Source organism: Solanum tuberosum, unplaced genomic scaffold (genome assembly GCF_000226075.1).
Source record: "Solanum tuberosum cultivar DM 1-3 516 R44 unplaced genomic scaffold, SolTub_3.0 scf00244, whole genome shotgun sequence".
Classification (NCBI taxonomy): domain Eukaryota; kingdom Viridiplantae; phylum Streptophyta; class Magnoliopsida; order Solanales; family Solanaceae; genus Solanum; species Solanum tuberosum.
The window spans coordinates 497,783-522,095 of NW_006239181.1; the positions used below are offsets into that span (position 1 = coordinate 497,783).

A 24,313-nucleotide genomic window follows, 5' to 3' on the forward strand; every position below is an offset into this window, starting at 1 on the left:
AAAAAAAAATTCTGACTTAAAATCGCTGCCACAGCAAAAAAAAAAAAGAATTTTTACAATGGCAGCGATTTTTAATAATAATAATAAAAAAAATTTAACAAAATCGCTGCTGTGGCAGCGATTTTTAATAAAAAATATTTTTTTTAAATTTATTTTACAAAATCGCTGCTGTGACAGCGATTTTTAATAAAAAAAAAGAAAATTTTTTTTTAGACGAAATCGCTGCGTTAGCAGCGATTTTGCCCTTTTGGTTAGAAAAAAAAGTGATGTGCCCTTTTGGAATTTTTGACAATTTTTTTTGCCCTTTAGGCTCTGGACTCGACTTTAAACTGTCCTACTACAGATTGAAAGAGGAAAAGTTAATAAGAGATAATTATATTGGTACTTGTTTATTATATTCCAACATAGTGGCAACAGGTACAATCTACTAACCAGGATTTATTAGGATAAGATAAATCATATCTTAATCATGATCAGTTCTAATTAACTTTTTATACATCCACAGTAAAATTCTTAATAAGTGTGATTGTATTAATCACTTTTGTCATGGTAAAAGCCAAAAATTCAGGATACATCAAAAGGAGTTTACCATTTTGATAAGTTTTTTCCTTTTTTTTCTCTTTTCATTTCTCATTTGAACCGTGTTCAATAACGTCATTGGAGTCCAACTATTCCAAATTCGCGTTGCTTAGGCCCATTTGAGGAGACACGATCTATAAAAGATTTTACCATACCCAGAGCTTGAACCCGAAACATCTAGTTAGGGGAGGAATAACCCCATTCGAAAGGTTAATTGTAAATGGCTCTTAGAAATTTGAACAGTTTTAACACAGTAATATTTTTTCTTTGGCATTCAATAGGCCTATAAATTTATCATCATATTTTCACCACCACAATTAGTATAATTACTTTAAGGAAAAGATATATACCACAGTTAAAATAATCGTCATAATTGTTATTTGTTACGATAAATAGTTTAGGGTATCTATCATAATTGAAATATTTAGTGAGTAAGGTATCACAAACGAAACAATATCGAGGTAACGCTTTTGTTCTACAAAAAGAATTGTAAGCAATAAGTGAATTTAAGCATTGATTATTGTCAAATTAAAAATAAAGCAATGATTTACTGATAATATATAATAATTATAAGCAGAGTGAAAAAGGCAGTGTCGAATTTGAAAAGGGCTGCTGGTAATCAAAACCTACTTCTTCTTCTTCTCTTATTGTAATCTTAAAAGCAACATAAATGATAAATTCCATCATCAGTGGAAAGAATAGGATTCTAGCTTATATGCATTCGGCATATTTAAGAGAATATAACAATTTTACCTGGAAACACTCTTCTCCTAAGAATCACGACCTCTCTTTATTTTAATTTATTATATATCTTTCCTTAATTCTACCTATCTGTTTATGGCGATAACTTCACTCGAAAAAAAATCTAAGTACTTAATTACTAGCTACTTAAAGAAGGAAAAATATGATTACTTTATTGCGTAAAATTTACTTGTGCTCATGAGCGTTGGACACAACACAACCTTTGACGACTGCTAAATTCCAAGAGACTAAATTGGAAGTTCCTTAATTTTAGGAACATATATATATACTATACATTCAAACATGAAGAAATCACGCAAATACCTTCTACATTAAATAAAATGCCGCTTTAAAAGCTTATAAATTTAAAAGTATTACTACCTCCGTGTCATATTAAATGGACATCTTACTAAAAGTATTTGTCTCATATTATTTGATCACTTACTAAATCGGGATAGAATTAATTATTTTTCCCATTTTACCCCTACAATTTAAACAATCTTTATTCAAGAGCTAATTAATATGAACAAAGGGCAAAATAACAAAGTTGATCAACCTATTAATGATTTCTTAATAACAGTATAAAATGAAAAATGTTCATCTGATATAAAGTTGCTATTGTTATTATTTAGCTAAATTTAGAAACAAAAAGATGGTATACAATAATAGATATTTGCTTCTTCAAATTCAAGCAAAGCACAAAAAAAAAAGCTTATCGTTCAAGCTATTAGTTCTACCTTAGCCAGATGTTAATTACAATGACATGGACAAGTACATAATATAATAATATTCCTAAACTCCAAGAAAGAAATTTGAAAGTTGGATCACATAATAGAACAAGCATTGGGATTATCATCACTAAAAAGATGAGTAATCCTTTCTTCAGTAGCATTAGGTGTAATTAGTGCTTGTGGCACATTTTTAACAAAACCAGAAGGTGCCTTTTTGTCATATGCTTGAGCTACGTATGGATAAGACACCAAATTATATGGAACATATGGCCACATTTCTGCTCTTTTTCCAGTGCTTTTTATTCTATTCAACACTCTCGCTGGATCAACATAACCACTCACTATCACCCTGTGTTGTTTTCTAATCACTTCCACTGTTTTCACACCTGAAAATCACAATAATTACGTATAAATAACGTAGCTACGTACACATTAATTAAATATACTACTATAACCAAAGAATTTTATGTAAGAACCTTTCATTCGTGTAACTGCGTTCTTGACTCTTCTTTCACATCCATCACAGTCCATCTTCACTTTTATCTCCACTGTCTAACATTTTAAAAAAAAAAACAACTCATCAATAACACACACACAAAAAATGGTTATAAAATGAATAGTAAGATACCTGTAATGGTCTCCTTTTGGTACGTCGTCTTCTACTTGTAACGGTGCAAAAAATTGATAAATAATCAAGAACACCCATATTATAAATTCTCTCGATTGATCGAATTTTCACTTATCTTTGGGAGAAAGCAAGTAATGAACAAATATATAAAGAGAGAGACTTGTGTTGAGGGGGAATATTATAACAAGTTGGTTAGGTGGATATGGGACAAGGACAACTAAAGCAAGAACTAATTTGTTTATAAAAAACAGTTTAAGTTATATATATTCACAGTGTAATTTAATAATATTTTTCATATTATCCTATTACACTTCAAATTCAGAATTACTTTATTTTCTATACAACAACAATTAAGGTTCAATTTCAAATAAATTGAAGTTGGCTATTAAAAAAAAAAGTTAACGGTGGTACATTATATTGTTTAATTTTCTTTTTGCTAAAGAAATTGTACATAAAAGATGCAAGTGTGCCCAGAAATGATGATCCTTTATGTAATTCTTCATTTGTTTATTGTGATGTGTTAGCAATTGGAAAATTGTTGTAAAGTACTTTTATGTCTTCCTTTCATTTTCGTTCAGTGGGTGTGGCTTTGCCTTTTTACTTATTTTATCAATTAATGCCCCTAATTATTGGCTTCCAATGTTTCCCTGATCCTAAATTCGTGCATAAAAGATAAGATTTAATTTCATTTTGGACTATTTCAGTTTCGTATATCTTTCCATTCAATAAATAAAAAAATCATTCCTCCAAATTATATTTTGTTCGAAACCGCATTCATAGTTGGACTCCTATGTAATCCTAGACCCTACTTCTGAAATTATATTGTTGTTGTATTTTGTATGTACGTACTATTTAATCATACCTAAGAGTATGAAACATAGTAATTAATGTTTAATCTTATTAGAAAAACAGTGAAAAACTTTAGTATACATTAAAAGCATCAACAAATTGAGACAGAGTTACTACATAATTTCAATTTCTTGGGATGGAGAGTTGAAACATTTTCTTGAATTTTGCTCCATGATTCTTTAAGACCTTTCTTCTATGTAGGGCAACCTAAAACCTTTGAGTTGGAAAAGGTTGTAAAAAATACAAAGGAAAGAAAAGTAGGTTGATAGAATATTTTTTTTATCCCCACAAGTAAAGAGATGAAACTTGTTAGTACAATTGAACACAAATTATTTATCAAAAAGAAGAATCCCAGGTCTCAAGGCATAACGTAAATCATTATGGTGCATCAACTTTTAGTGTTGTTAAAATAAAAATATATTTAAGTATAACTTACAGTTATCAAAAAATTATACTAAAAAGACTATTTAACCGTCAGTATAATGATACTTTTCAAATATGGAAAAATCTTTTTCGCCAGAAAATATGGTCAGAATGATATTTTATCTATGTTTTTTACCCTTTTAACTAAAAAAATGAAAAAAAGATCAGTTTGTTTTAAAATTAAAAAACGATTATAATTTTTTTAATTTTCTGGCCAAATTTTCTGGTCATTTAGCACTTTCGTTTCAATATAAGATATGATGAGTTCCAAAGTGGTCCAATAATTGCATATTTATGTAGTCCTTCTTTTAGTCTTGGGGTCAAACTGTAGGCCATGGGAACCTTATTAGTGAGTTCAAAGTGAGAAACAAAGACAGAATCGAAGAGAATACATGTATTCGAATTATCTTTCAAGTTCTAACTTATCTGCAAGAATAAGGTGTCTAGTCTGCCTAGAGAAATCCAGCAACTTTATTACTGCACGACAGTAGTTATTTTTCAAAGATAAGCCGAAAAATGGCTAGTGGGAGCCATTTCTACAATTAGTTTTGAGAAAATGCATAAGTACCCCATCCTATGCTTAAACTTCCTGAGACACACCTAACCTTTACTAAGATCCTATTACCCCGAACTTATTTTTAATTAATTTTCTACCCCTTTTCGGTCTACGTGGCACTATCCTTGAAAAAATTGTCAACACGCGCTGGGCCCACAAGATAGTGCCACATAAGCCAAAAAGGGATAGAAAATTATATATAAAATAAGTTTAGAGATAATAGGACCTTAGTAAAGGTTAGGTGTGTTTCAGGGATTTTGGGCATAGACTTGGGGTACTTATGCATTTTTTTTTTTCACGATAATCACTGCTTGTAAATGAACAGACACAGGAAAAAATTATCTGTTGTGCACTAAATTTGATAAAATGAAAACAAGGTAAAATCTTACTGTAGTATATTAAAGCAATCACTACCAGGCTCGAAATCAGATTCGTAGGCCAACCATTTTTCTGAATAGGTGAAGCCACTGGAAGAAAATAGCTTCACTGTTTCACAAATTTCACTTAAATCTCATCATAAACTTTACTACATGAATTCATCATCTCCTCTGTCTATTTAAGATCGCTCCTGAGTAGCTAGCTAAAAAGCTGAAACATGAATATTCTCAAGTCAACAAATAGAGAAGGGGATTTTAGCCAAACAAAAGACAAAGGAAATTTGTTTTTTTTTTCCCCACTAAATTGAGCGTTACATATCAGTTCAAATTCATATAAGCAAATTCAGTTATTTTCTTGAAGCTGGAATATCTTGTCTAACAAATGCCTTCTTTTAGCACTTCCTAGAGAGGTCAGTACAATCCCGAAAACAGAAAAGAACCCGACAGGAATCAGAACCATCGAGTCATTTAGCTTTGCATCATATGATCAGATAATGTAATGAACTCTCCAGAACAATGACATTTGGTACAACTTGTCGAGTGGCTGCTGCAATCAAAACAAAAGCATCAACTTTTCTATTATGCTCTATGGATAATGCTTTAACATGCTTTTGACTGCCAAGTCCTTTGGTTTACACCATGTAAAAAAGACAAAGGAGCATATATTCCATATACCACCAGTTTGTGGCTTTTGGTATCTCAAAAGCAGTATTTGTCACCATTCCAAATCAATTCATCCTAACATTCTGGGTTTTTATGCATTTGCCAACATACTTCAACTGAATTAAACTAGCACACAATCACATAAATAACTTAAACAATTCCATTTTCTAATAAGTTTCCATTTACCACATGCTAATCTGCAACCTTAAAACATTACTCTAAACAAGTTGTTCCTAGTTATCGCAGAAAGGTAGATGACTCGTTTTTCTTAATTATAGGTCTTTGCAGAAGGCAATGATAAGGGAAAAGAAAAAGGGGTGGGGAGGAGTGTTGGGCTAGGCCAGCCCATAGATACTATTAATATGAGGAAATTTTGGGCCAAAACCTGCATGGTTTTTCCCAAAAGTCTTCACAATGTCCCTACACTTCATAAGTAACTTTTTTTCCTTATTAATTTCCAATGTAGCACTTTGTTCGCACACCCAACAATTTCCCCCTTGAACCAAGTGCCACTAACCAATCACCAAAAACTAAGGAACAAGAAAAGGAAAAGGAACATTTTCAAAAAGAACAGAGATAATCGAGTTATTTACTAGGGATGCATAACAAGATTATTGTCATTTCGGGCATTCAATGGAACCATTAAAAGAAAAAAAGAGCTGGTCATCAAGAGAAATGCACATGTGGCAGCCGTTCCGAAATCTATTAAGATACAAGAAAGTATTAAGGACTTCAAGAATATTAAGCCTTACATTTTGGTGTGGTTGACTGGCTTAGTGATCACAACTTTTTCAGCATTTGGCCTCTTAAACCATTCCAAAATGAAGCTGCATTAACAGCTCTCTTGCCAGGAAGTTGAATTTCCAAAACCTGAAATACCAAAAAGAACTAGCATTGTAAAGATTTCAAAATCAGTGTAGCATACTGTTAAATTAGGTCTTAGGCCTAACTCACACTCCAAAAGCTAGCTCAAAGGGAGGAGGATTGCCCAAGCCTTATAAGGAGTCCACCCATCTCATTAACCATCGATGTGGGACTTTTGTCATTCTTTAACACATACCAAGAAAAAGAAGATGCAATCAACATGAATATCAACCTCTAATATTAGAACTGCCTATATAAGCAGATCTATCTACAGAAAAGAAGTTGTCCATGCTCTGCAGACAACTAATAACCCCCTCCCTCCTTATCTATCTATCTCACAAAAGATTCAAGACAAATACATGAGGAAAACTTGAAAGGACTCAGATAAATGTGTATGCATACAACCAACGTATTCATAATAGAGCTGTAAATTTAGATGAACAAAATCATACCCAACCCTCCATTTACCAGATAACCAAGAAACAGCAAATTTAAAGTGTATAGAGGTTCTAGATACATGCATGTACAATTGTGAGTCAGCATGGAATATTAAAGGTCATTGTACATGAATAGAAAACCGGCATCAATTGTGGATCTCGTGTAATTTTACAAATTTAGGACGATATGAAAATAGAGCAACCCATAGAATCTAGGCCTAAAAATGCTGATAGACCTTGCAGCTTGAATCAAAATATTCTTGAATTTTAAGTTACAAAATCTTCTCACCTCCAGTGCCGTGCCCCCACCACAAGGAATTGCCAGTGAACCTTTGGTGAAAAGCACATCATTGGCCTCTATATCTTGACTTCTGAGACCACCATAAATCCGAGTAGTGATAATTTTAAGCTCTATAATACTGCTCTCGCCATTGCTAGGGTCAATAACCTTAAGTCTAGCTCGTGTTCCTGGCCATCCTGCAAATGCCCGAACCTAAAAGCTACTGTGTCATGATCACTCAGCCCAGATTGAAAGACAATTGAGAAGAATACCTTGTTATGAAGCACTTGGGCATCCTCATCAAAGGATAGCCATGACTCCTCAGGAGTTATCTGCAAGAAGCGAAAATCAGAGTCTTATTGCCAGAATTTGAGAGTACGGTCTATTGGAATTTTGATTAGCCAAGAAGAAATACAAAATCTGCATAAATGCATCGAATGGTGTTAGAAAAAAATAATTGTTTAAAAATTGTACAAAAAGAACTATAGTGTGCAACAGTTTGAGACCCCTTATTGGTGTCACTCCACCCGTGATACATATTTCACTTTTTAGATGGATTTAGTTCTCATGTAACCCTACCTACACATTGCTAGTGAGGCATGGCACGAAGTTTCAAACTGGGATGCGCTTACTGTCAGGAGCACTAAACATGCAAGCAATGGTGGAAACATGTTTTGTGAAATAGGATCCACTGTCTGCCTGTGATAATATATGCTTAACCTTCATTCAACTATTCTCTAATACAACAACAACAACAACAACAACCCAGTGAAATCCCACTAGGTGGGGTCTGGGGAGGGTAAGTAGTACGCAGACCTTGCCACTACCTCGTGGAGGTAGAGAGGCTGTTTCCAAGAGACCCTCAGCTCAAACTATTCTCTAATAAAAAATAAAAAAAAAGCAAGGATTTGTCATGTGAAAATATGCTGAAAAACAATCAAATACGCCAGCAATATGGAGGGGAAGTGAACCTAAGTTTCTTATGTTTCACAAACAGGATATGCAAGACTTTTCAATTTTGAGCTCAATCCTCCAGTGAAAATGGACCTAGGACATAGCTCACTCCTCCAGCTAATCCACTGGACTGATATGTATTTCTCTTCAAAACATCTTGAGTTTCTTTCTCTCCAAATCACCTATAACAGGCAAATAGAAGCCAACACCTTTAAGTAATAACTTTAATGTACTAGTAATTATGGGAGGTTTCTAGGTAGATAACAGGCATATCTGTCGTGGCTATAAAATGTCCAACCACAAAACTTGAAATGTTTGTTATGCAAGTCTGGTTAAGCCTTCCCTCAAACTCAGTATATAATACTGGGGCATATTATCCTAGAAAAATGGCTGATATCTTAACCTTCTCAGGACCTTATAATGTTGCTGATGCAGGAAAACTTGTGCTAAACGCCACGATGTTTTATGCACCCCCTTCCCCATTTGATTTAACATTTTTCACTTGAAACTGGGAAGAAATGCACCAAACGGTGGAAAAACTGCGGGGGGGTGATTTTTACCTTGGGAGCCAGGGTAGCTTTAGAGTCATCTTGCTCTTCTGCTATTCCATTTGCAGACCCATCAAATATGGACGGAAGTTCACGAATTAGAAGTTTGGAACCTAAATGGAACAAAAAGCCATGAGCTATTGAAAAAAGGGAATCTATTCGACATTCCAATATCTGCACATAACACAGAAAACAACACCTATCGTAATTTGGTCAGACGAATTTCGAAATAACAGCTTGACAATATCACACTGGAATACTACCTCTTAAATCCCTGCCAAAGATTCTCTAACTATTACACAAATAACTTGCAGTGACCAAAATAAAACCTAAGTACATTCTGTTCTTCAATTCTAAGGCCAAATGATGCATTCAATATCACAGACAGAAAAAAAGGTTGCCTTTTAAACTAAGAATACACATTTCATCCAGGAAGATAAGCATTATAACACTGATTTGCAGTTAGTAAAGAGCAGGGAGTAGAAAATAAGAGTAACAAACCTAGATCAAATAGTAAGTCAAGTAAATCTGGAGCCTGCAAACAGATATTATAATATCAGTCAGAAATTTCATCAAGAGATAAAGGTGCTGCCCAGAAGTGGACAGTCCACACACATGTAGCTCCCAGGGTACAAATAAGTCGAGGAGCAACAATGTGGTTGAGTTAAAACTAATGAGTATACTGACACATTTTCATGTATCTGTGCCATTATACACCAACCTTATCCGTTTGACGAAAATTGAAAAATGGAATAATAACAAGAATCTTTTTCCAGTAATAGCAAGCACTGGAAATCAGCATTTTGCTGCATCCAGCACAATGGACTTGCAGAACTTAATCAAACATCTACCCATGATGACAAAACCAATCAAAAACAAGATTTCTGGAAAGAAAATCATAAAGACCTTTATTTGATCATCAATTGTTACTCTTTCACAAGCAATAACAGGTCCAGCATCCAATTTACGAACTGTGTAAGCTAATGATACCCCTGTTTCTTTAACACCATCCTGAAATTATGTACACAATTCCAAAAATCATATATCCATGGAACAAGTAACTCATATAATTTCTATGAGTTTTCAAGAGAATGTAACCTGCAATGCTCTTTGTACAGGAGCTGCACCACGGTATAGAGGCAGTAAACTTGGGTGTATATTAACCGTTCCTGCTTGATTGGATCAAAAAGACTAAAGCTCATTCAGATAATTGAGCTTAAGCAGGAAAAAAAATCTTTGAAAGCAGTTGCATAATAAGGGTGAAAACCTTATAATTAGCGCTGCCATCCTCTTGGTTTTAGCTCCAAAATATGCAGTTAATCTCTCTAGACGGCTAAGCTTTAGTAATTAAATTACATTGACATCCTTCCTTTCTTAGTGTACAATTTACTGAAGCTACCCCTATCATCAACTTTCCCCGCTAAGAATGTAAAAATGTACTGACACCCAGCGGCTGTTGGAGATTCTCCATTATGAATCACCAAAGAAATGCACTGAATTTAATTATTAGAATTCCAGGTTTTTCACCAGCAAATTTCGATGACTTACTTTTGTAGAGGATTCTTGAGGAAAGGTTTTCTTAAACCAAAGGGAATGCCAAATACGAGAATAATCTGGCCTAAAGTATATCATGAGCTAAAGTAAGAAATTAAGAGCTCTTAATCAAGTGAAAATGGTTCTAACTCTGACAAGTCCCAAACTCCACCTCTTGAAAATATGAAAAATGCCACATTAATAAAGAATTAGGAACCTACAAAATAGAATTGCAAAATAATTAGCAGTCTATTGCCTAACCTTTTGATGGAATATTCAGAAACTTTGTGGGTAAAATATTCCCGTATGCAGCAGTAACACAAAGCTCTGGCTCCAAGGATTTAAAGTTGAAAAGAAATGCTTCCTGCATTACAATAACACAGTTAGAAAGATGTATAACGGAACCCATTCACTATAATTTTACAACTTCTGAAGATTGATCAGACATCATTCAGCGGGCACAAAAGCATAAAAATGCATCCAAGGAAGCAACTTGGTTTTCACAATTTCATAACTGAAGCATCATTTTTTAATTGTTAGGAAAAATCACTGGTCATTAAAAGAAACATAGCCTTCTAATTTTTTACCTTTCTCACTACCCTAGAGAATGTATTTGATTTCATGTCCTAAAGAATTATAACCAAAACTTGTTAAAAGATAGTCTTCTAACTTGTTAGGAAAAATCACTGGTCATTAAAAGAAACATAGCCTTCTAATTTTTTACCTTTCTCACTACCCTAGAGAATGTATTTGATTTCATGTCCTAAAGAATTATAACCAAAACTTGTTAAAAGATAGTCTTCTAACTTGTTAGGAAAAATCACTGGTCATTAAAAGAAACATAGCACCTTCCTCGCAACCCTAGAGAATGCATCTTATTTCGCGTCCTAAAGAATTATAACCAAAACTTAAGTTTCTACATACAAAATGATTACAGTTAAAAGGCACCATGGCAATTTGTCATCAGGAAGACATCTGAGGAGCAGTGACATATCGAAAAATAAATGCCAAATACATAAATAGTAACTGTAGTTACCTCACCAGCCTTTACAGGTGTGAAAATCAAATCAGAAGGGAAGCCTCTGTCAAGAGCATGCTGTGCAACTGGTGAAGGCATTACTTTTCTTCCTCTATCCCTTCCAGAAGGTGGTTGTGTAACAATGGCTGTGATCTAACCAACGTTAAAGTAGCTCAGTTTCGCACCCCATCCACAATGTTCAAGTACAATCCAAAACTGAAAAGATACTTATATTATGCTGATCATAAGTAGATGCAGCCCTAAAAAGCAACATTGTAGTCAGCATAATAAAAGTGTCGTTTGATTGAGAAATGCAAAAGGTAGTCGCAGCCCAAAAATGAATTTGTCTAATACTTCCCGAGGAAATAAGATGACTCGGTTGTACTCAAAGAAGAAAGATAAGTTTGTGGAAACTTTAATAATAAGCCAAAAAGAAACAGACTGGTCAGTAAACTTAAAAGAACAAGTTTATATGTCACATTAGTACAAATATAAATTACTTGAAGGAAAAAGAGAAAGAAAAGAGAGGTATAATGAAGATAGCCTATGTTCACATAGAATAAAATGTGTACAAAACAATTAGGTGGAGTAATTAAATCCAGCTTTCAACTCTTAAGTACACAATAAAGTTAAAAATCAAGTCTTTCCAGAAATTATTGTTCATAGGCATCGCAAACATTTGTATACAAACATCTAACAAATTAGGTCTATGCCCAGATGAAAAAAGAATACACCTCAGTTGGAATTATAACACAAGCACCACTAAGACTCAATCCTAAACTAGTTGAGGTCAACTTAATAAATCCTCTATATCTATTCCACAACATTTTGCACCCATTTCATTCCAATGCTCAATAATTTATGTTATGCACTAGTGGAACAAGCAATTCCTGTAACCATACCTCAAAAAGTGAATCTGGGGCAGCAGAAGCATTGAATAAAGCATCAAGTACTGAAGCTGATACCTATAAATATGCAATTAAGAACAAGATTTTGATAAAAGTTCATGTTTTTGTTTAAATCAGGAAAGCAATGTGCCAGATAAACAAACCTGAGGAGAACCAAGAAAGACAAGACGCTTCTTCTTGGTAGTGGAAGTGATGGTAGAAGAAGAAGCGGTGACATTGAAACTGCAAAAGCGTCGAATCATAACTGAAGACGATAACATAATTTTTGTTTTGAGGAATAGTAGTCTACTTTTTTTTTTACAAATATTTGTTGCCAAAGAATATGAGGTATTTATTAATTCAAGAAGATGAAGCATACTAATGTAAAATTCTTGAATATATGAAAATATTGATTTTTTTTTGGTAAGTAAGATTTTATAAAAATATTGACTTCAATATAACAAATTTATTTGTATTTTTAATTGATAAGAAAATTTGCGATAAAATATAATCACATAGCACAAGCTAAAATTCGCTTCAATAGATAATAATGATAAAGCACACATTGATGCCCTAATTGTAAATGTATGTATAGAAATATCTTTTCGATCTTTATTTTTTATTTTTTATTTATTCTCACCATTTCACAAAATAAATTATGCGTATATATAAATAAATAAAAGTAAAATGAACATCAAAAAGTTGATATAATGTATGTAAAATAAAAAGAAATCACACATTCCTGTTTTGAAATATATTACTACATAGGTATGTAAAAGTATAAAATGCAAAAAACTTAATTATTAAATATATATTTAATTAAAATGTTGAAATAATATTTGATTAAATACAAATTCAAGAATAAATAAATATTTATGATTTAGTATATGTTATATTGCGTGTAGAAGGCAAAGAACTAGGACACTGAAGTTTGTTTTTTTTCATCCGAAATATATGACAAGAGTAATATCTGTTAAAAGAAGTGGAAAAAAAAAATCAATCTTTGGAGTGTCGTAGCTTCTTAGCCAAAAACCCCTAATAGCAGAAACACAGAAAGAAGCAAAGCAAAGCACAAAGAGTGGAAAACGAATGGAGGGAAGTTGTTTAACATTTAGCACAGCTTTGGCACCAGCAAGACCTTCAACATGCCTTCATTACAATTCTACTTTTGTTAAACAATTTCAGACAAATACTATCACACCAAGAAGAGGATTATCAGTAAAAGCATCGACCCACAACTTTTCTACATCCAAGCCGACTTTATCGAGGAACTGGGATGTTTCCAATTACTCAAAAGCCCCTGCTTGGATGCCCAGATTTGAAGAACTTGATACCACCAATATGCTTCTTCGTCAAAGGATTATCTTCTTGGGTTCTCAGGTTCGAACTAATTTAATTAAGATTTGGGGTTTTGGGGTTTTGTTAATTCACCCTTAATTGACCATATGCGGACTATTTTTCTTATTGGTTATGTATATCATTCTGCTTAGCTTAATTAGTATCAGGTTGCCACTGTTCTAGTAAAGATTTGTTTTTTTTGTTCTTTTGGGGTTTTCTATATCATTCTGGCATTATGTGTAATCAAGATTTTAAATTTGTACTTGGTTTGTTTAATTGGTCAGGTATGAATTAGTTTTTTGTTCTTTGTTAATTTTGCTGCAGCTTGCTTGATTTAATTAGTATTGCTTGGAGAATGTGTCACAGGCTGACAAAAGGATTTTTTTTTTCTTAAATGGTTTTTTCGTGTTTATTACTAATTCACATTAGTCTATTGGCCAAACAGATGGTGTTTCGTTCTGCATGAACATTCTTTTTACTTGATTTGTTATAGAATGGTCAGTGCATGATATATGTTATATGTGGTTGATTACTTTGTGTTTAGAACGTGGCAGAGAGAAACTATCTTATATTTCAATCATAGAACTGTGGAGCTGTTTCTAATACTTGGGGAATTATTTGGTATTGAACAGGTAGATGATATTACTGCAGATTTTATTATAAGCCAGCTATTAATTCTTGATGCAGAAGATGATAAAAAGGACATCAGATTGATCATTAATTCACCTGGTGGTTCAGTAACTGCTGGTATGTCTAAATGGTTCATTTACTTTGGTTGCCTCTGATGCTATCCTTTTCTGTGCTTACTTAAATCATTGGTGTTTGTAAAGGTGACATAAAACTGCTTTAATTTGTTGTTAGCTTGGACGGTGATTTTCTCCTTTTTTTTGTTAATTAAATATACAACATGCCAAGTAATTGCTTGTTAGAATTTCTTTTGGCTTCTGAATGATTTTAGATAGGGATTAGAAGGAAAATAACACCTTATAATACCTTACTACTCTCCATCACTTCTTGCCCACTGTGCTAATAAACACAACTGGCGTATTATTTTTTATAGGAATGGGAATTTATGATGCCATGAAAATGTGCAAGGCTGATGTTTCTACTATCTGCATGGGATTGGCTGCATCCATGGGTGCGTTTCTCTTGGCTTCTGGCAGCAAGGGAAAGAGGTACTGCATGCCAAACGCAAAAGTGATGATCCATCAACCACTTGGAACTTCTGGTGGTAAAGTATGTGGTTACACTTTGCTTTACTCAACAATTTCATGATATCTTACAGTAGTGTTTTGCTTTTGTTTGACACTTCTTTGAGAGAAACCTAAGTTATGCAAGGGCTTCTGATGGTTCAACTTTGATTCACTTCTATTTGTTTGCTCTAATTGAGCTGCTTTTCTGAAGCTTTTTGAATATTTTTATGCTACACAAATATCCAAACACCCAAAGGTCTTACTTTCCAGAAGATTTTCTATCTAATGATAGATGAGACTTTCTTGACTGAAGGTTTCTAATGGAGAACACTGTTCTCTTCTACACTGAGTCATCACTGCATCCTGAGTTCCGGATTCTGCAAGAATTTTTATTCTCTGATTTATGAACAATTTTCAACATTGGAAATTGGTCATCTCAGGAGACAAATGTTCTTCGGATTTTTTATTTTTTATTTATATGACAAGGGAAACCGCAGCCGCTACCCTTCGGGTGTATTCTTCTGATCTTTTTTAAAGCTGTGTCTCATACTGTAGAGACCAAAAAATCCTTCTGTTCTCCCCCTCCTATCTTGCAATTCATAAAAATTTGAAACATCCTTGTTTTTTGGACTCACTGCTCACTAGTTGACCTACTTGTCAGTATTATCTCATTCTATTTAATTTATCTTTCTGGAGCATATCAAAAGTCATATATCACTGACGTCAATGAGTTATGTCTGAGATTGCTATGTGTTACTTTTGATATGCTCATTCAATTGCTAGTGGCCTCTCCCTGCAGCATTTCATTTGCTGGAATGGATTGCTGTAGAGTCTGAACAACATGTAATAATACCAACTTGACTGATTGCAGGATTGATTCTAAAAGTGTTTGGCATATAGTTAATAGTTAGTTTATTGGTCTAACTAACTCATTCCCCTTGATGCAAAAATATGTTAGATCCCCTCTCTCGCTCCCCTTTCTCTCTATCTCCCGCAGCCAAAAATTCGGGGGCTGTCCGCTCAAAATGAGCTTTACATTTATGCTAGTAATGGGCATATGTACATACAACATGCATGATATAGTCAGTTTTCAGGTGTAATGTTTGAGCTTTCATTGGTCATATTTAAATTTAGACATTCAGGCTAGTCATCTACTGTATGAGTATCACAGAAGTTCAGTCACATTTATACCTGATGGCTTGAACTTCTACTGAACTTTGAATTGGTTCTGTCAGATTCTTTAGCAGCTTTTCAGGACTTACTGGGTCCTCTGACTATATTTTCAATAAGGAAGACAAAGCACAAACCTCGTGTGAGTTCTGTAATAATATTTTGGCTAGCGAAGCTAATGATATTTTATTGAATTAATTAGATTCAGATCCACAGAGAGTAGTTATGTGATTTACGGATTCATTTGCAATTTAATAGTATCTGTGAGTAAATATTTGTCTTATGCAATATGAGTACATTGGGCCAGTTAGATGCCAGAAGCTAGGCTGAGTGGTATTGGGGACTCCTTTGGCAAGTTTCATCTTTATATGAGACTTGAGAAAATGAAGTCATAGGAAGCCTGCCAATTGAGCTAGGAAAATCACTACATTAGTGATTGTAGTTATCTTGTTCATGCACACTTGTTGCTCACCAAAAGATATGGGCAGTGTTAAGTTTAGGAGACTCTGATTTTACACTTAATAATTTATACAATTCCCCAAAACTAATTACTGAAATTCTCATTCTCAAAAAAAAATTATTAAACATTCTCAAAACTAATTACTGAAATTCATTCAACTACTTTATATAAAAGTTCTAGTATTGTCATGTATTTCTAACGAACTTCTGTGAATTGTGTTCAGTTCGTGTAAAGCATTTTCATCATGCCACATCTAATGTGAAGGCTTGATTTCTTTGTTTGTGAGAGCACGTGAAAAGTTGGTGTTGTTAGACTTAGACCCAAGCCAAAGTATTGTGCATGCTTTGGTTTCATGTTGGGTTTGTGTTGTTCGTTCTTGATTCCTTTCGGACATGTAAAGTACACAGTGGTCAGTAATATTGAGTTATGAGTTTGATCCAACAGGGAGTTGATTGTAACCGTTCTGAAATTCAAGTGAGTCAAGCCGTAGATAACGATTTACTTCAATACTGTACTCAGTGGCATGATCTTCTACTATTTGGCTTAGTTCATACCAGTCGTTTGGTAACATTTTGGTGTAACAATAATCTATTTGAGTGATTTATGCCACCACATATCACATCAATAAATGTTACTAATAAGCTGATGTCTCTTCGCTGTATGTGTTTCAAGTACATCGATTTCCGTTGTTCTAGCATGAATTTTTCCTAGTTTAATTGCTTTTTATGTTCTGTTTTCCCCTCATTAATCAATATACTCTTTGTTTAATTTCATCTTCGTTGTTAGCACATTGGTGTGTCTTTCTAATATTTTTCACGATACTGTTTATATGACTTGTTATTCTAGGCAACAGAGATGAGTATACGGATCAGAGAAATGGGATACCACAAGATGAAGCTTAATAAAATACTATCAAGAGTTACAGGCCAGCCTTTAGAAAAGGTGATTATTTTAGATACTGTTTCTTACTGTAAATGAATTTTGTTTGTACAAGTTAGCCGAGTTAACTCTGATATTTCTTTATATGCTTTCATTTTCTTTTTCTAGGTTGAAGTGGATACTGATCGTGATAATTTCATGAATGCTTGGGAGTCTAAGGAATACGGGTTGGTTGATGCTGTTATAGATGACGGCAAACCAGGATTGGTAGCACCCATTACCGACGACGCACCTCCACCAAAAACACAAGTTTGGTATAAGTGGAAGGCCGAAGGCACCAAGAAGAGAAAGAACAATTGGCCTTCTGAAGAAAGGTTATTCCAAAATGATGAGCAGAGCAATGAACAGAAAGATGAAGCTCTCAGTCCTCTATAATGTATTGGGATACATGTGGCCTTTTACAGATGTAGTCCTACTGAATTTGAGATGTCGTCTTGAGGATTCATTGTAGATTATTACAGTATTTTTTATATTATGGTCGACGTCAGTTGAGCCTTCTGTTGTACCAATGTCTCCTCTTAGTATTTGAACTGGTCCTTTATCAAAAAAGACTTACATTTGAAATGGTATTTTTGTTCGTGGATTTACATTGCATATCACATATTTTAGGTCTATTAATAGAGAACAGCTTGAATTGCAGATTAGTACGTGTTATGTTAAACTGTCACTCCAATTTGTGCGAGACTCTTGTCAAAGCAATGATAATTGGTAGCAATTTAAACATTGCTGTAACAACTATACAACTAAAAATTGGTTAGTATTGTTGTCAAAACATATAATTCTGATACAAATGATTAGATGAGCTTAAATGCTCCTACCGATATTGATATTCCTTGAAAAGAAATTCTTTGTACCATCAACCAACGAAAATGAAGGTTTCTTTCACATTTCTTCTCTTCTCCAACAACCAGTAAATGAGAACTAAAAGGTGCCAGGCTTGAAAATATTTGATGCATTTACAATACAACAGATACAGTAATCATCTTTCCTGTCGTACAAACTTCTTCAGTTTTCTGTACCTCTTACATAAAAGTCTAAAAATGAGATAAATAGAAGGAGAATAGCAGGAAGGAGAAAGTTATACTGCAAGAAGAAGAGCAAAATAAGAGGACATGCCAATAGAGATTTGGCCTGATCCTCGACTGCATTGTCGATCAACTGAACCTAAAAGCAATGTAGTGGCTTCTCTTTGAATTATTTCAAACTTGAGACATTCACCCTCAAAATACTTTAAGTTCTCAGATAGAGTTGACCGTGTCACTGCTTTCATTGTCACTGCTGCTGCTTGCACTATCACTTCCACTTCCACTCCCGCTCCCACTCCCACTTCCACTACTGTCACTGCTGCTGCTACTGCTAGAACTCGAAGTATGATTCTCTTTTCCCTCTGCATTTACTTGAGCTCTAAGTTCTTCTGCAGCATTGCGGCCCTTGTCCTCATCATCATCACTTACATCCACATCAGCTATCTCATCATCTGTATCATTTTGGTGTGGGATATTAATATCAATGCCAGTTTTGAATTCTTCAACAGTAACATTCCCACCATTGGCTGCGGTAGTATCATCCTCATCATCATTCAGTATATCTAATTGTTCATCCAGGTCATCATACTTCATGTCTGGTGATGCAGTTGAATGATTTGCATGTGAAGATGGATACTCAGCAATCTTCTCATTTTTGGGTCTTGAATCTAGAAGACAAAGAGTCAGCCACTACAGTAAAAGGCATGAATCGCGGAAATTTCAGGGTTCCTTTGAAAAGGAGCTCCTAGGTAAAACAGACGAGATGTGTGCAGCATGATTCAATCAAACTACTGATTAGAAAAGGAAGAAAAAATCAAATCAAAATATTATGTCACGGTCTCAGGGATGATATGATCTAACTTAGCCTATCCTAAATTGAGAGATTCAAATGGTAGAAAATAGACTCCAGACAGCTCAAGTTTCGAAGGTATCTTTTGGTCAAGCTAGGTCATTGAGTCATTAGGTTCTATCCTAATAAATCTATTGACAACTGAAATTCAATTCCAAGTTGAGGCCATATATGGTTTGGTTGGTGTTAAAATTAAAAATAATTCCGGGGATCTGAGTGATCTTTTAAAACCATTTCATCTCATTCTTATCCCCCTCCCCCCCTGCAGTTTCAATCCGTGTCTAATAGCAACTTAGACTCCTTCATTGGAGATTCAACCAAACATAAGGCAAAAGCCCCTTACTTTTTTTTCAGCCTAACACTATCATACAGAGCTCACTTTGAGAAAACATACCTGAACTTCTAAAGTCACCAACTTCGATCCTTTCCACCTCAACCTGAACAAACATTAAACAGAATTTTGAGATATTGATGTAATAGTCAAAACTACAGAGAATATGGAAACAGTCAAACTAATAACTTTTCCCCTTTTCATTAAAGGCAAAAGGAAAAACAAACGCTGAAAGATGAAATATAGAAGGCAGCTACATAATATGAAAAAATGAGAGGTTGATGAGACACATCAGAAGACATAAAAGGAGTGAAAGACTTAATTCGGACCTGAATTTTTTTTAGTAAGACATTTGTAGCCTGTAAAATTCACAACAGCTGGCCAATGACCAAATGAATGACATACAGTAATACTAGCATTTCTGGCAATACAATCATCTAAATATAATCTCAAGAAGCAAGTTACACAAATTCAAGCATGACTTAAACAAGAAAAACCTGTCACTTCATGCGCCAAGACTGCACTTTTAAGTCAATGGCTATACAGTTGTTGGGCAATAGGCAATGCACCCATTGACTCCAGACCCCACATTTTCTGTTTGTTAAGTTGAAACAAGAAGAATGGGTGGAGATAGGATAACAACGTGTGCAGCGATAATGACTTTGCAAAGTACTAGATGTGTCAATAGGAACAGCGCACCAAGGACCACGCATCTAATTCTCAACCAAAATGCATAACTACAAACCCACACCCACTCATGCAGACATATATACATAGCCCTGTGTCATTTCTTCTGCTATGCATAAGAAGCATAACAAGCAACAGTGCAAATAAAGGTAAAGTGTGCTTTCATTCCATCCGGCTCAGTTTAGCATTTTAAAACTACGGAAACTCCTTTTTAAGATACGAACTACAATGCAACAAAAAATCTTCCATTCAAATTTGATCTATTATTGAGCAAGATTACTTGTTGGTCTTCATACAGAGAAGAATATATCATTGAAAACTGAGAGTTGCATGAAATGACATGTGCTGATTGGACGAGACAGGAAAAGGAAGCTGCAGACAATGTCAATTTTGAATAATTAGAAATTAAAATGGAGATCTACTGATTGGGATGAGGTTTACCAAGGAAATATAAAATGGAACCACTGTCGAATGCCACGGTTAGTTATGCCCCAATTGGTATAGACTTCTGTATATCACCCAAATATTGAAGCATCCCTAATACGGTTCTATCTGGAACAACCTATTAAGTGGACTATAGATATAAATGCAAATTAAGCTTATTCCATTTCTTCTCGATGAACTAGTCAAAAGATATGTTCCATGACACCTAATCACCTAAGTAGGTGTTATTATCAGTACTTTATAATCTTGGCAATCCCAATTAGCTTGGCAAGTCATCTAGCTTCCTTGAAACCTTTCACCGGAGAATAGGAATGCTATTTCTTCAAATTGTAAGCATACAGTCAGTCGTGCACAGGAAAATTTCAAAATATCATACTGCGCTAAATAAGCTAGAAGAAAGCGAAAGTAGGTTTGCAAAGAACTCACTGGCACAGCAGGTGCAGGAACTGCAGGCTTATTAAGTGACTGAAATTTTGCCCCTTTGACAACTGGTGGTGAACGCGTCTCTACAGGCATTCCAATTGGAGAAGGAGCAGGAGAACGAGAAGGACCAGGTGCGGGTGCAGGTGCTACTGCCGCAGCGGATTCTCCGGGGAGTCGATTATACCTCAACCGCTTAACTGCCCTATGTAACCGCTCCAACCGAAATGACTCGCCATCAAAGAAAAGAACAGCATCATTTTCCTTGTAATCCTCACTACTTCCATCAAAGGATACCTTAGGTTTACCAGGCTGGTTATTTTGAAATTCAACAGAAATCTTATTGTCCTTGGTCTTGTGTAGTTTTCCAGGTTGGTTCTTATCAATTGAAGCAGGTTTAAATTCATCTGGAGAAATGAAAACAATTGCCATTTTACCAGAAAGATAAAATCTAACTATTCAAACAACAATAACATCAGGATAGCACCCAAAAAAAGATGTGAGGGGAAAGCTGTGCAAATCTCATCCTTTTGCCCATTCATAATATTTTCAGTTAATGTCAGTATGGCCAAATAAAACATAACTAACTAAACATTTTCTCCATTTCTGGCTTAGCATAAATATGTATCTTTAGATTTTATAAACACATAAACGCCACTGCACCTAACTTGCATCTGCAAATTTGTTCTTAACTTGTCTTCCACGAGAAACAGCATAATCGCAAAATAAATTCAACCCAATTGAAATAAAATTATAACCTTCCATACCCAATTTCAAAAACTACACATTAAAAAACAGAGAAAAAGAAAAGTTCGTTCCTCGTATCAAGATAGAAGACAAAAAACTATGATCTAAAAGAAGTAAAAGAGAGAGATGTGGAGAACATACATCGTAAAGTACAGAACTTTGAAGAAGGTTGGTGATCTTTAAAGGAAGAACCTAGACTCAAATTGTACCACCGATCTGGCTGTGGCGCTGTACTTGGTTCATCTTTGTTGTTTATGTTTGCCATTCTCAGTAGCCCCTTGGCCGACACGACGGTCGGAGAAGAAAACGAGCAACGGTGGGTCGCCAAATTGTGTTTTTAATTCCCCCTAATTCTCTAGGTACAAAATTAGGGCTCTAAGCCTCTAACTGCAACATGTTACATGCTGTCAAAGTGTAATATTTATTGATTAATGATTAATTAGTCTATTCGACGTACGTTGCACGATTAAATCATATTATTTATTACGATAGAATTCGTATTAAGAAATATAAATTTTAATTACAGGCATATCGGGAATTCTTCAATTTGATTTGTAAATATGCTATATTGATAATTAAATTAATAAAATATTTATTATCAATTAATCAATGGACGATTTAACTAATAAAATGTCTTTGTTGGGGTCTTGGGGATAACAACCAACCTGCTCCTCTAGAAAAAAAATTACCTTCCTTTCTTGTATTCATTTTTAATTACGTATTCTCTTAAATCATGGATAACTTTTAAGACTAAATAAATTATTTGTCTTCGATTTCCATGTTAGAACTCATTCATTACCACAACAAACAACTAATGCAAGATGATAATTTAGACCAATCTTATAACGATATGATATATTCAACCCTAATTACTAAGAACACAAACTATACAACAAAGTTCAAGGAAAAACCACTGATGTGTGTTTCTCAAACTAATAAGTGATAGTTTAAGTATGAAATTTATACTCTCAATAGTTTAGATATGAAACTCCAAAAAATGAATAGTTTAGATGTGTTCTTGACACTTACCTCTTAAAAATGAGGCGATTTCATCAATCTACCATATCCTTTATTGGTTCTCGTACTTGTCTCTAAGTTCACTTTAGTCCAACAAGATCTTAGTCTCTTTCTTGGAATTTTATGGCAATTTCACTTACCCTTGTGGACTTGTTTTGGGTAAAATTGCTACTTATATTAAAACACCAAATCAAAACGGAAAACACACTACACTAAGCATACTTACATTATAATTGAACGTTACACATGACTATCTGACATTATTGTCTACATAAAGTTGACAAGTTGGTACACCTGAAGTTTCCATAAACTATTGGTACAAGTTACAACTAACCAAAATAATGTTACTTATAATTTTCCCCCAACTCATATTGGGTTGACTCTTATTATTTTCAATTTTTTTATATTAATTGTTATTTTCTTTGTTTCTACTACTAGTATATTATTTTTAATTAATAGAACTTCTTCACTATTATTAAATTTCCTTTTCATAATTGATTTTGTTGAAGTCTATCAAAAATCTTTCCATATTATCCAAATCTCACTTATAAAATTACACTGAATATATTATGGAATGGTCAGGTAGTGTAACTGATCACCGACCACTGCTTAAAATATCCACTAGGTCGGTTTGGAACATTATTAAAACCAACCTTGTATAGGGATCTAAAAAAAGGTGTCATGTATGCATGTGGCAGGTACTTTCTTTTTTACTTTTTAAAATCATAAATCTTGAAACTCCCTTCACCTTATAAATAAGCCAAATCAAATCAATATACACATATTCATATTATACTCTTAATTAGCCTTTGATTATATATTTGATCTTTCCTAATCACTCTTCATTAGTTCAGCCATGGAAAAAGTACTCTTAATTCCATCTAATTTTTCTTTCTCCAATCCCAAGAAATTTCTTATTCCCCGGAGAAGATCAAAGGGTAAAATTTCTTCTCATCGTAATGATTCTTGTGATTGGGATTATAGAGGGAGATTAGTGGATAAAAGTATGATTATATTAAGGAAGAGAGTTCATGAAATGAAGGTAATTGAAAGAAATTATGAGCCACCAGTAGAATGGATGGAATGGGAGAAACAGTATTACGCTAATTATGATGAGTTAATTTGTAATTTAGTAGGGTATTTACAAATACAATTGTTAAGTACAAGGCCTAGTTTGGCTCTAGGTATGTTAATCCTCTTCATCATTAGTGTGCCAGCTTCAACGGCCATGATTTTCATCAATTTGACAAGTGGCATCTTATCGACCGTTCATCTTGGTTGATGTGTTTTAGCAATCAGCTAACTAAGATTTAATACGTATTTTATGGACATATTGTAGATTGGTAATTGTATTTTGTATTTGCAAAATGAATCCCATATATACAAATGTAACACCGAGTAACTAAAATTTGTCCCTTTTACTTATTTCAACAAGAGTTAAGTCAACACTTAATTATTTGGACGATATATTTTGTGTAGTGTAGAGATAAATGTATAATTAAAAGTCTTAGAACTTGAATTATATGGGTTATAAATTTCGGGATAGTAATTGAGTTCTTAATTTATTTTTTCTATTTATATAAATGATTTTTCTTAATATAAAAGTAGAGTTTGGGCTAAAGTA

General features: G+C 34.0%; 4 protein-coding genes across 5 annotated transcripts; 1 reads left to right on the forward strand and 3 right to left on the reverse strand.

Moving 5' to 3' along the window:
- Positions 1-1,922: 1,922 nt before the first annotated feature.
- LOC102599308 (heavy metal-associated isoprenylated plant protein 26-like) lies at positions 1,923-2,911 on the reverse strand. Its single transcript, XM_006357727.2, has 3 exons — positions 2,680-2,911; positions 2,528-2,603; positions 1,923-2,437 (listed from the first exon to the last, which is right to left on the reverse strand). The coding sequence occupies exons 1-3, from the start codon at positions 2,755-2,757 to the stop codon at positions 2,145-2,147; spliced, it is 447 nt and encodes a 148-aa protein (XP_006357789.1). The 5' UTR covers positions 2,758-2,911; the 3' UTR covers positions 1,923-2,144.
- A 2,078-nt stretch (positions 2,912-4,989) lies between these two features.
- On the reverse strand, positions 4,990-12,414 carry LOC102599634 (methionyl-tRNA formyltransferase). 2 transcript variants are annotated; one of them, XM_006357729.2, is made up of 12 exons: positions 12,233-12,414; positions 12,084-12,146; positions 11,200-11,334; positions 10,425-10,527; positions 9,729-9,799; positions 9,537-9,641; positions 9,132-9,165; positions 8,643-8,743; positions 7,401-7,460; positions 7,138-7,341; positions 6,300-6,417; positions 4,990-5,428 (listed from the first exon to the last, which is right to left on the reverse strand). In XM_006357729.2, the coding sequence occupies exons 1-11, from the start codon at positions 12,347-12,349 to the stop codon at positions 6,328-6,330; spliced, it is 1,083 nt and encodes a 360-aa protein (XP_006357791.1). In that variant the 5' UTR covers positions 12,350-12,414; the 3' UTR covers positions 4,990-5,428; positions 6,300-6,327. The 2 variants fall into 2 exon arrangements, with proteins under 2 accessions (XP_006357791.1, XP_006357790.1); XM_006357728.2 differs by having other exon boundaries at positions 4,990-5,431.
- Positions 12,415-12,996: 582 nt separating this feature from the next.
- On the forward strand, positions 12,997-17,755 carry LOC102600187 (ATP-dependent Clp protease proteolytic subunit 3, chloroplastic). Its single transcript, XM_006357730.2, has 5 exons — positions 12,997-13,448; positions 14,039-14,153; positions 14,467-14,642; positions 17,076-17,171; positions 17,277-17,755. Exons 1-5 carry the CDS (start codon positions 13,158-13,160, stop codon positions 17,541-17,543), a joined length of 945 nt encoding a protein of 314 aa, XP_006357792.1. The 5' UTR covers positions 12,997-13,157; the 3' UTR covers positions 17,544-17,755.
- Positions 17,756-18,034: 279 nt separating this feature from the next.
- On the reverse strand, positions 18,035-22,081 carry LOC102600520 (clumping factor B). The gene is made up of 4 exons (XM_006357731.2): positions 21,814-22,081; positions 20,932-21,332; positions 19,438-19,480; positions 18,035-18,861 (listed from the first exon to the last, which is right to left on the reverse strand). Exons 1-4 carry the CDS (start codon positions 21,935-21,937, stop codon positions 18,407-18,409), a joined length of 1,023 nt encoding a protein of 340 aa, XP_006357793.1. The 5' UTR covers positions 21,938-22,081; the 3' UTR covers positions 18,035-18,406.
- Between the last annotated feature and the right edge of the window lie 2,232 nt (positions 22,082-24,313).

Coding starts and splice junctions, on each gene's coding strand:
- LOC102599308 (XM_006357727.2), bottom strand. CDS start 2,757: ATGGGTGTTCTTGATTATTTATCAATTTTTTGCACCGTTACAAGTAGA. Junction 2,604..2,679: donor CCAAAAGGAGACCATTACAG/GTATCTTACTAT, acceptor TTAAAATGTTAG/ACAGTGGAGATAAAAGTGAA. Junction 2,438..2,527: donor CGCAGTTACACGAATGAAAG/GTTCTTACATAA, acceptor TGTGATTTTCAG/GTGTGAAAACAGTGGAAGTG.
- LOC102599634 (XM_006357729.2), bottom strand. CDS start 12,349: ATGTTATCGTCTTCAGTTATGATTCGACGCTTTTGCAGTTTCAATGTC. Junction 9,800..10,424: donor TCTGAATATTCCATCAAAAG/GTTAGGCAATAG, acceptor CCAATCAAGCAG/GAACGGTTAATATACACCCA. Junction 7,461..8,642: donor AAGCTACCCTGGCTCCCAAG/GTAAAAATCACC, acceptor CGCTTCTTGCAG/ATAACTCCTGAGGAGTCATG.
- LOC102600187 (XM_006357730.2), top strand. CDS start 13,158: ATGGAGGGAAGTTGTTTAACATTTAGCACAGCTTTGGCACCAGCAAGA. Junction 13,449..14,038: donor TTATCTTCTTGGGTTCTCAG/GTTCGAACTAAT, acceptor GGTATTGAACAG/GTAGATGATATTACTGCAGA. Junction 14,154..14,466: donor TGGTGGTTCAGTAACTGCTG/GTATGTCTAAAT, acceptor TATTTTTTATAG/GAATGGGAATTTATGATGCC.
- LOC102600520 (XM_006357731.2), bottom strand. CDS start 21,937: ATGGCAAACATAAACAACAAAGATGAACCAAGTACAGCGCCACAGCCA. Junction 21,333..21,813: donor AAAGTTCTGTACTTTACGAT/GTATGTTCTCCA, acceptor TCATTTCTCCAG/ATGAATTTAAACCTGCTTCA. Junction 19,481..20,931: donor TTCCTGCACCTGCTGTGCCA/GTGAGTTCTTTG, acceptor ATGTTTGTTCAG/GTTGAGGTGGAAAGGATCGA.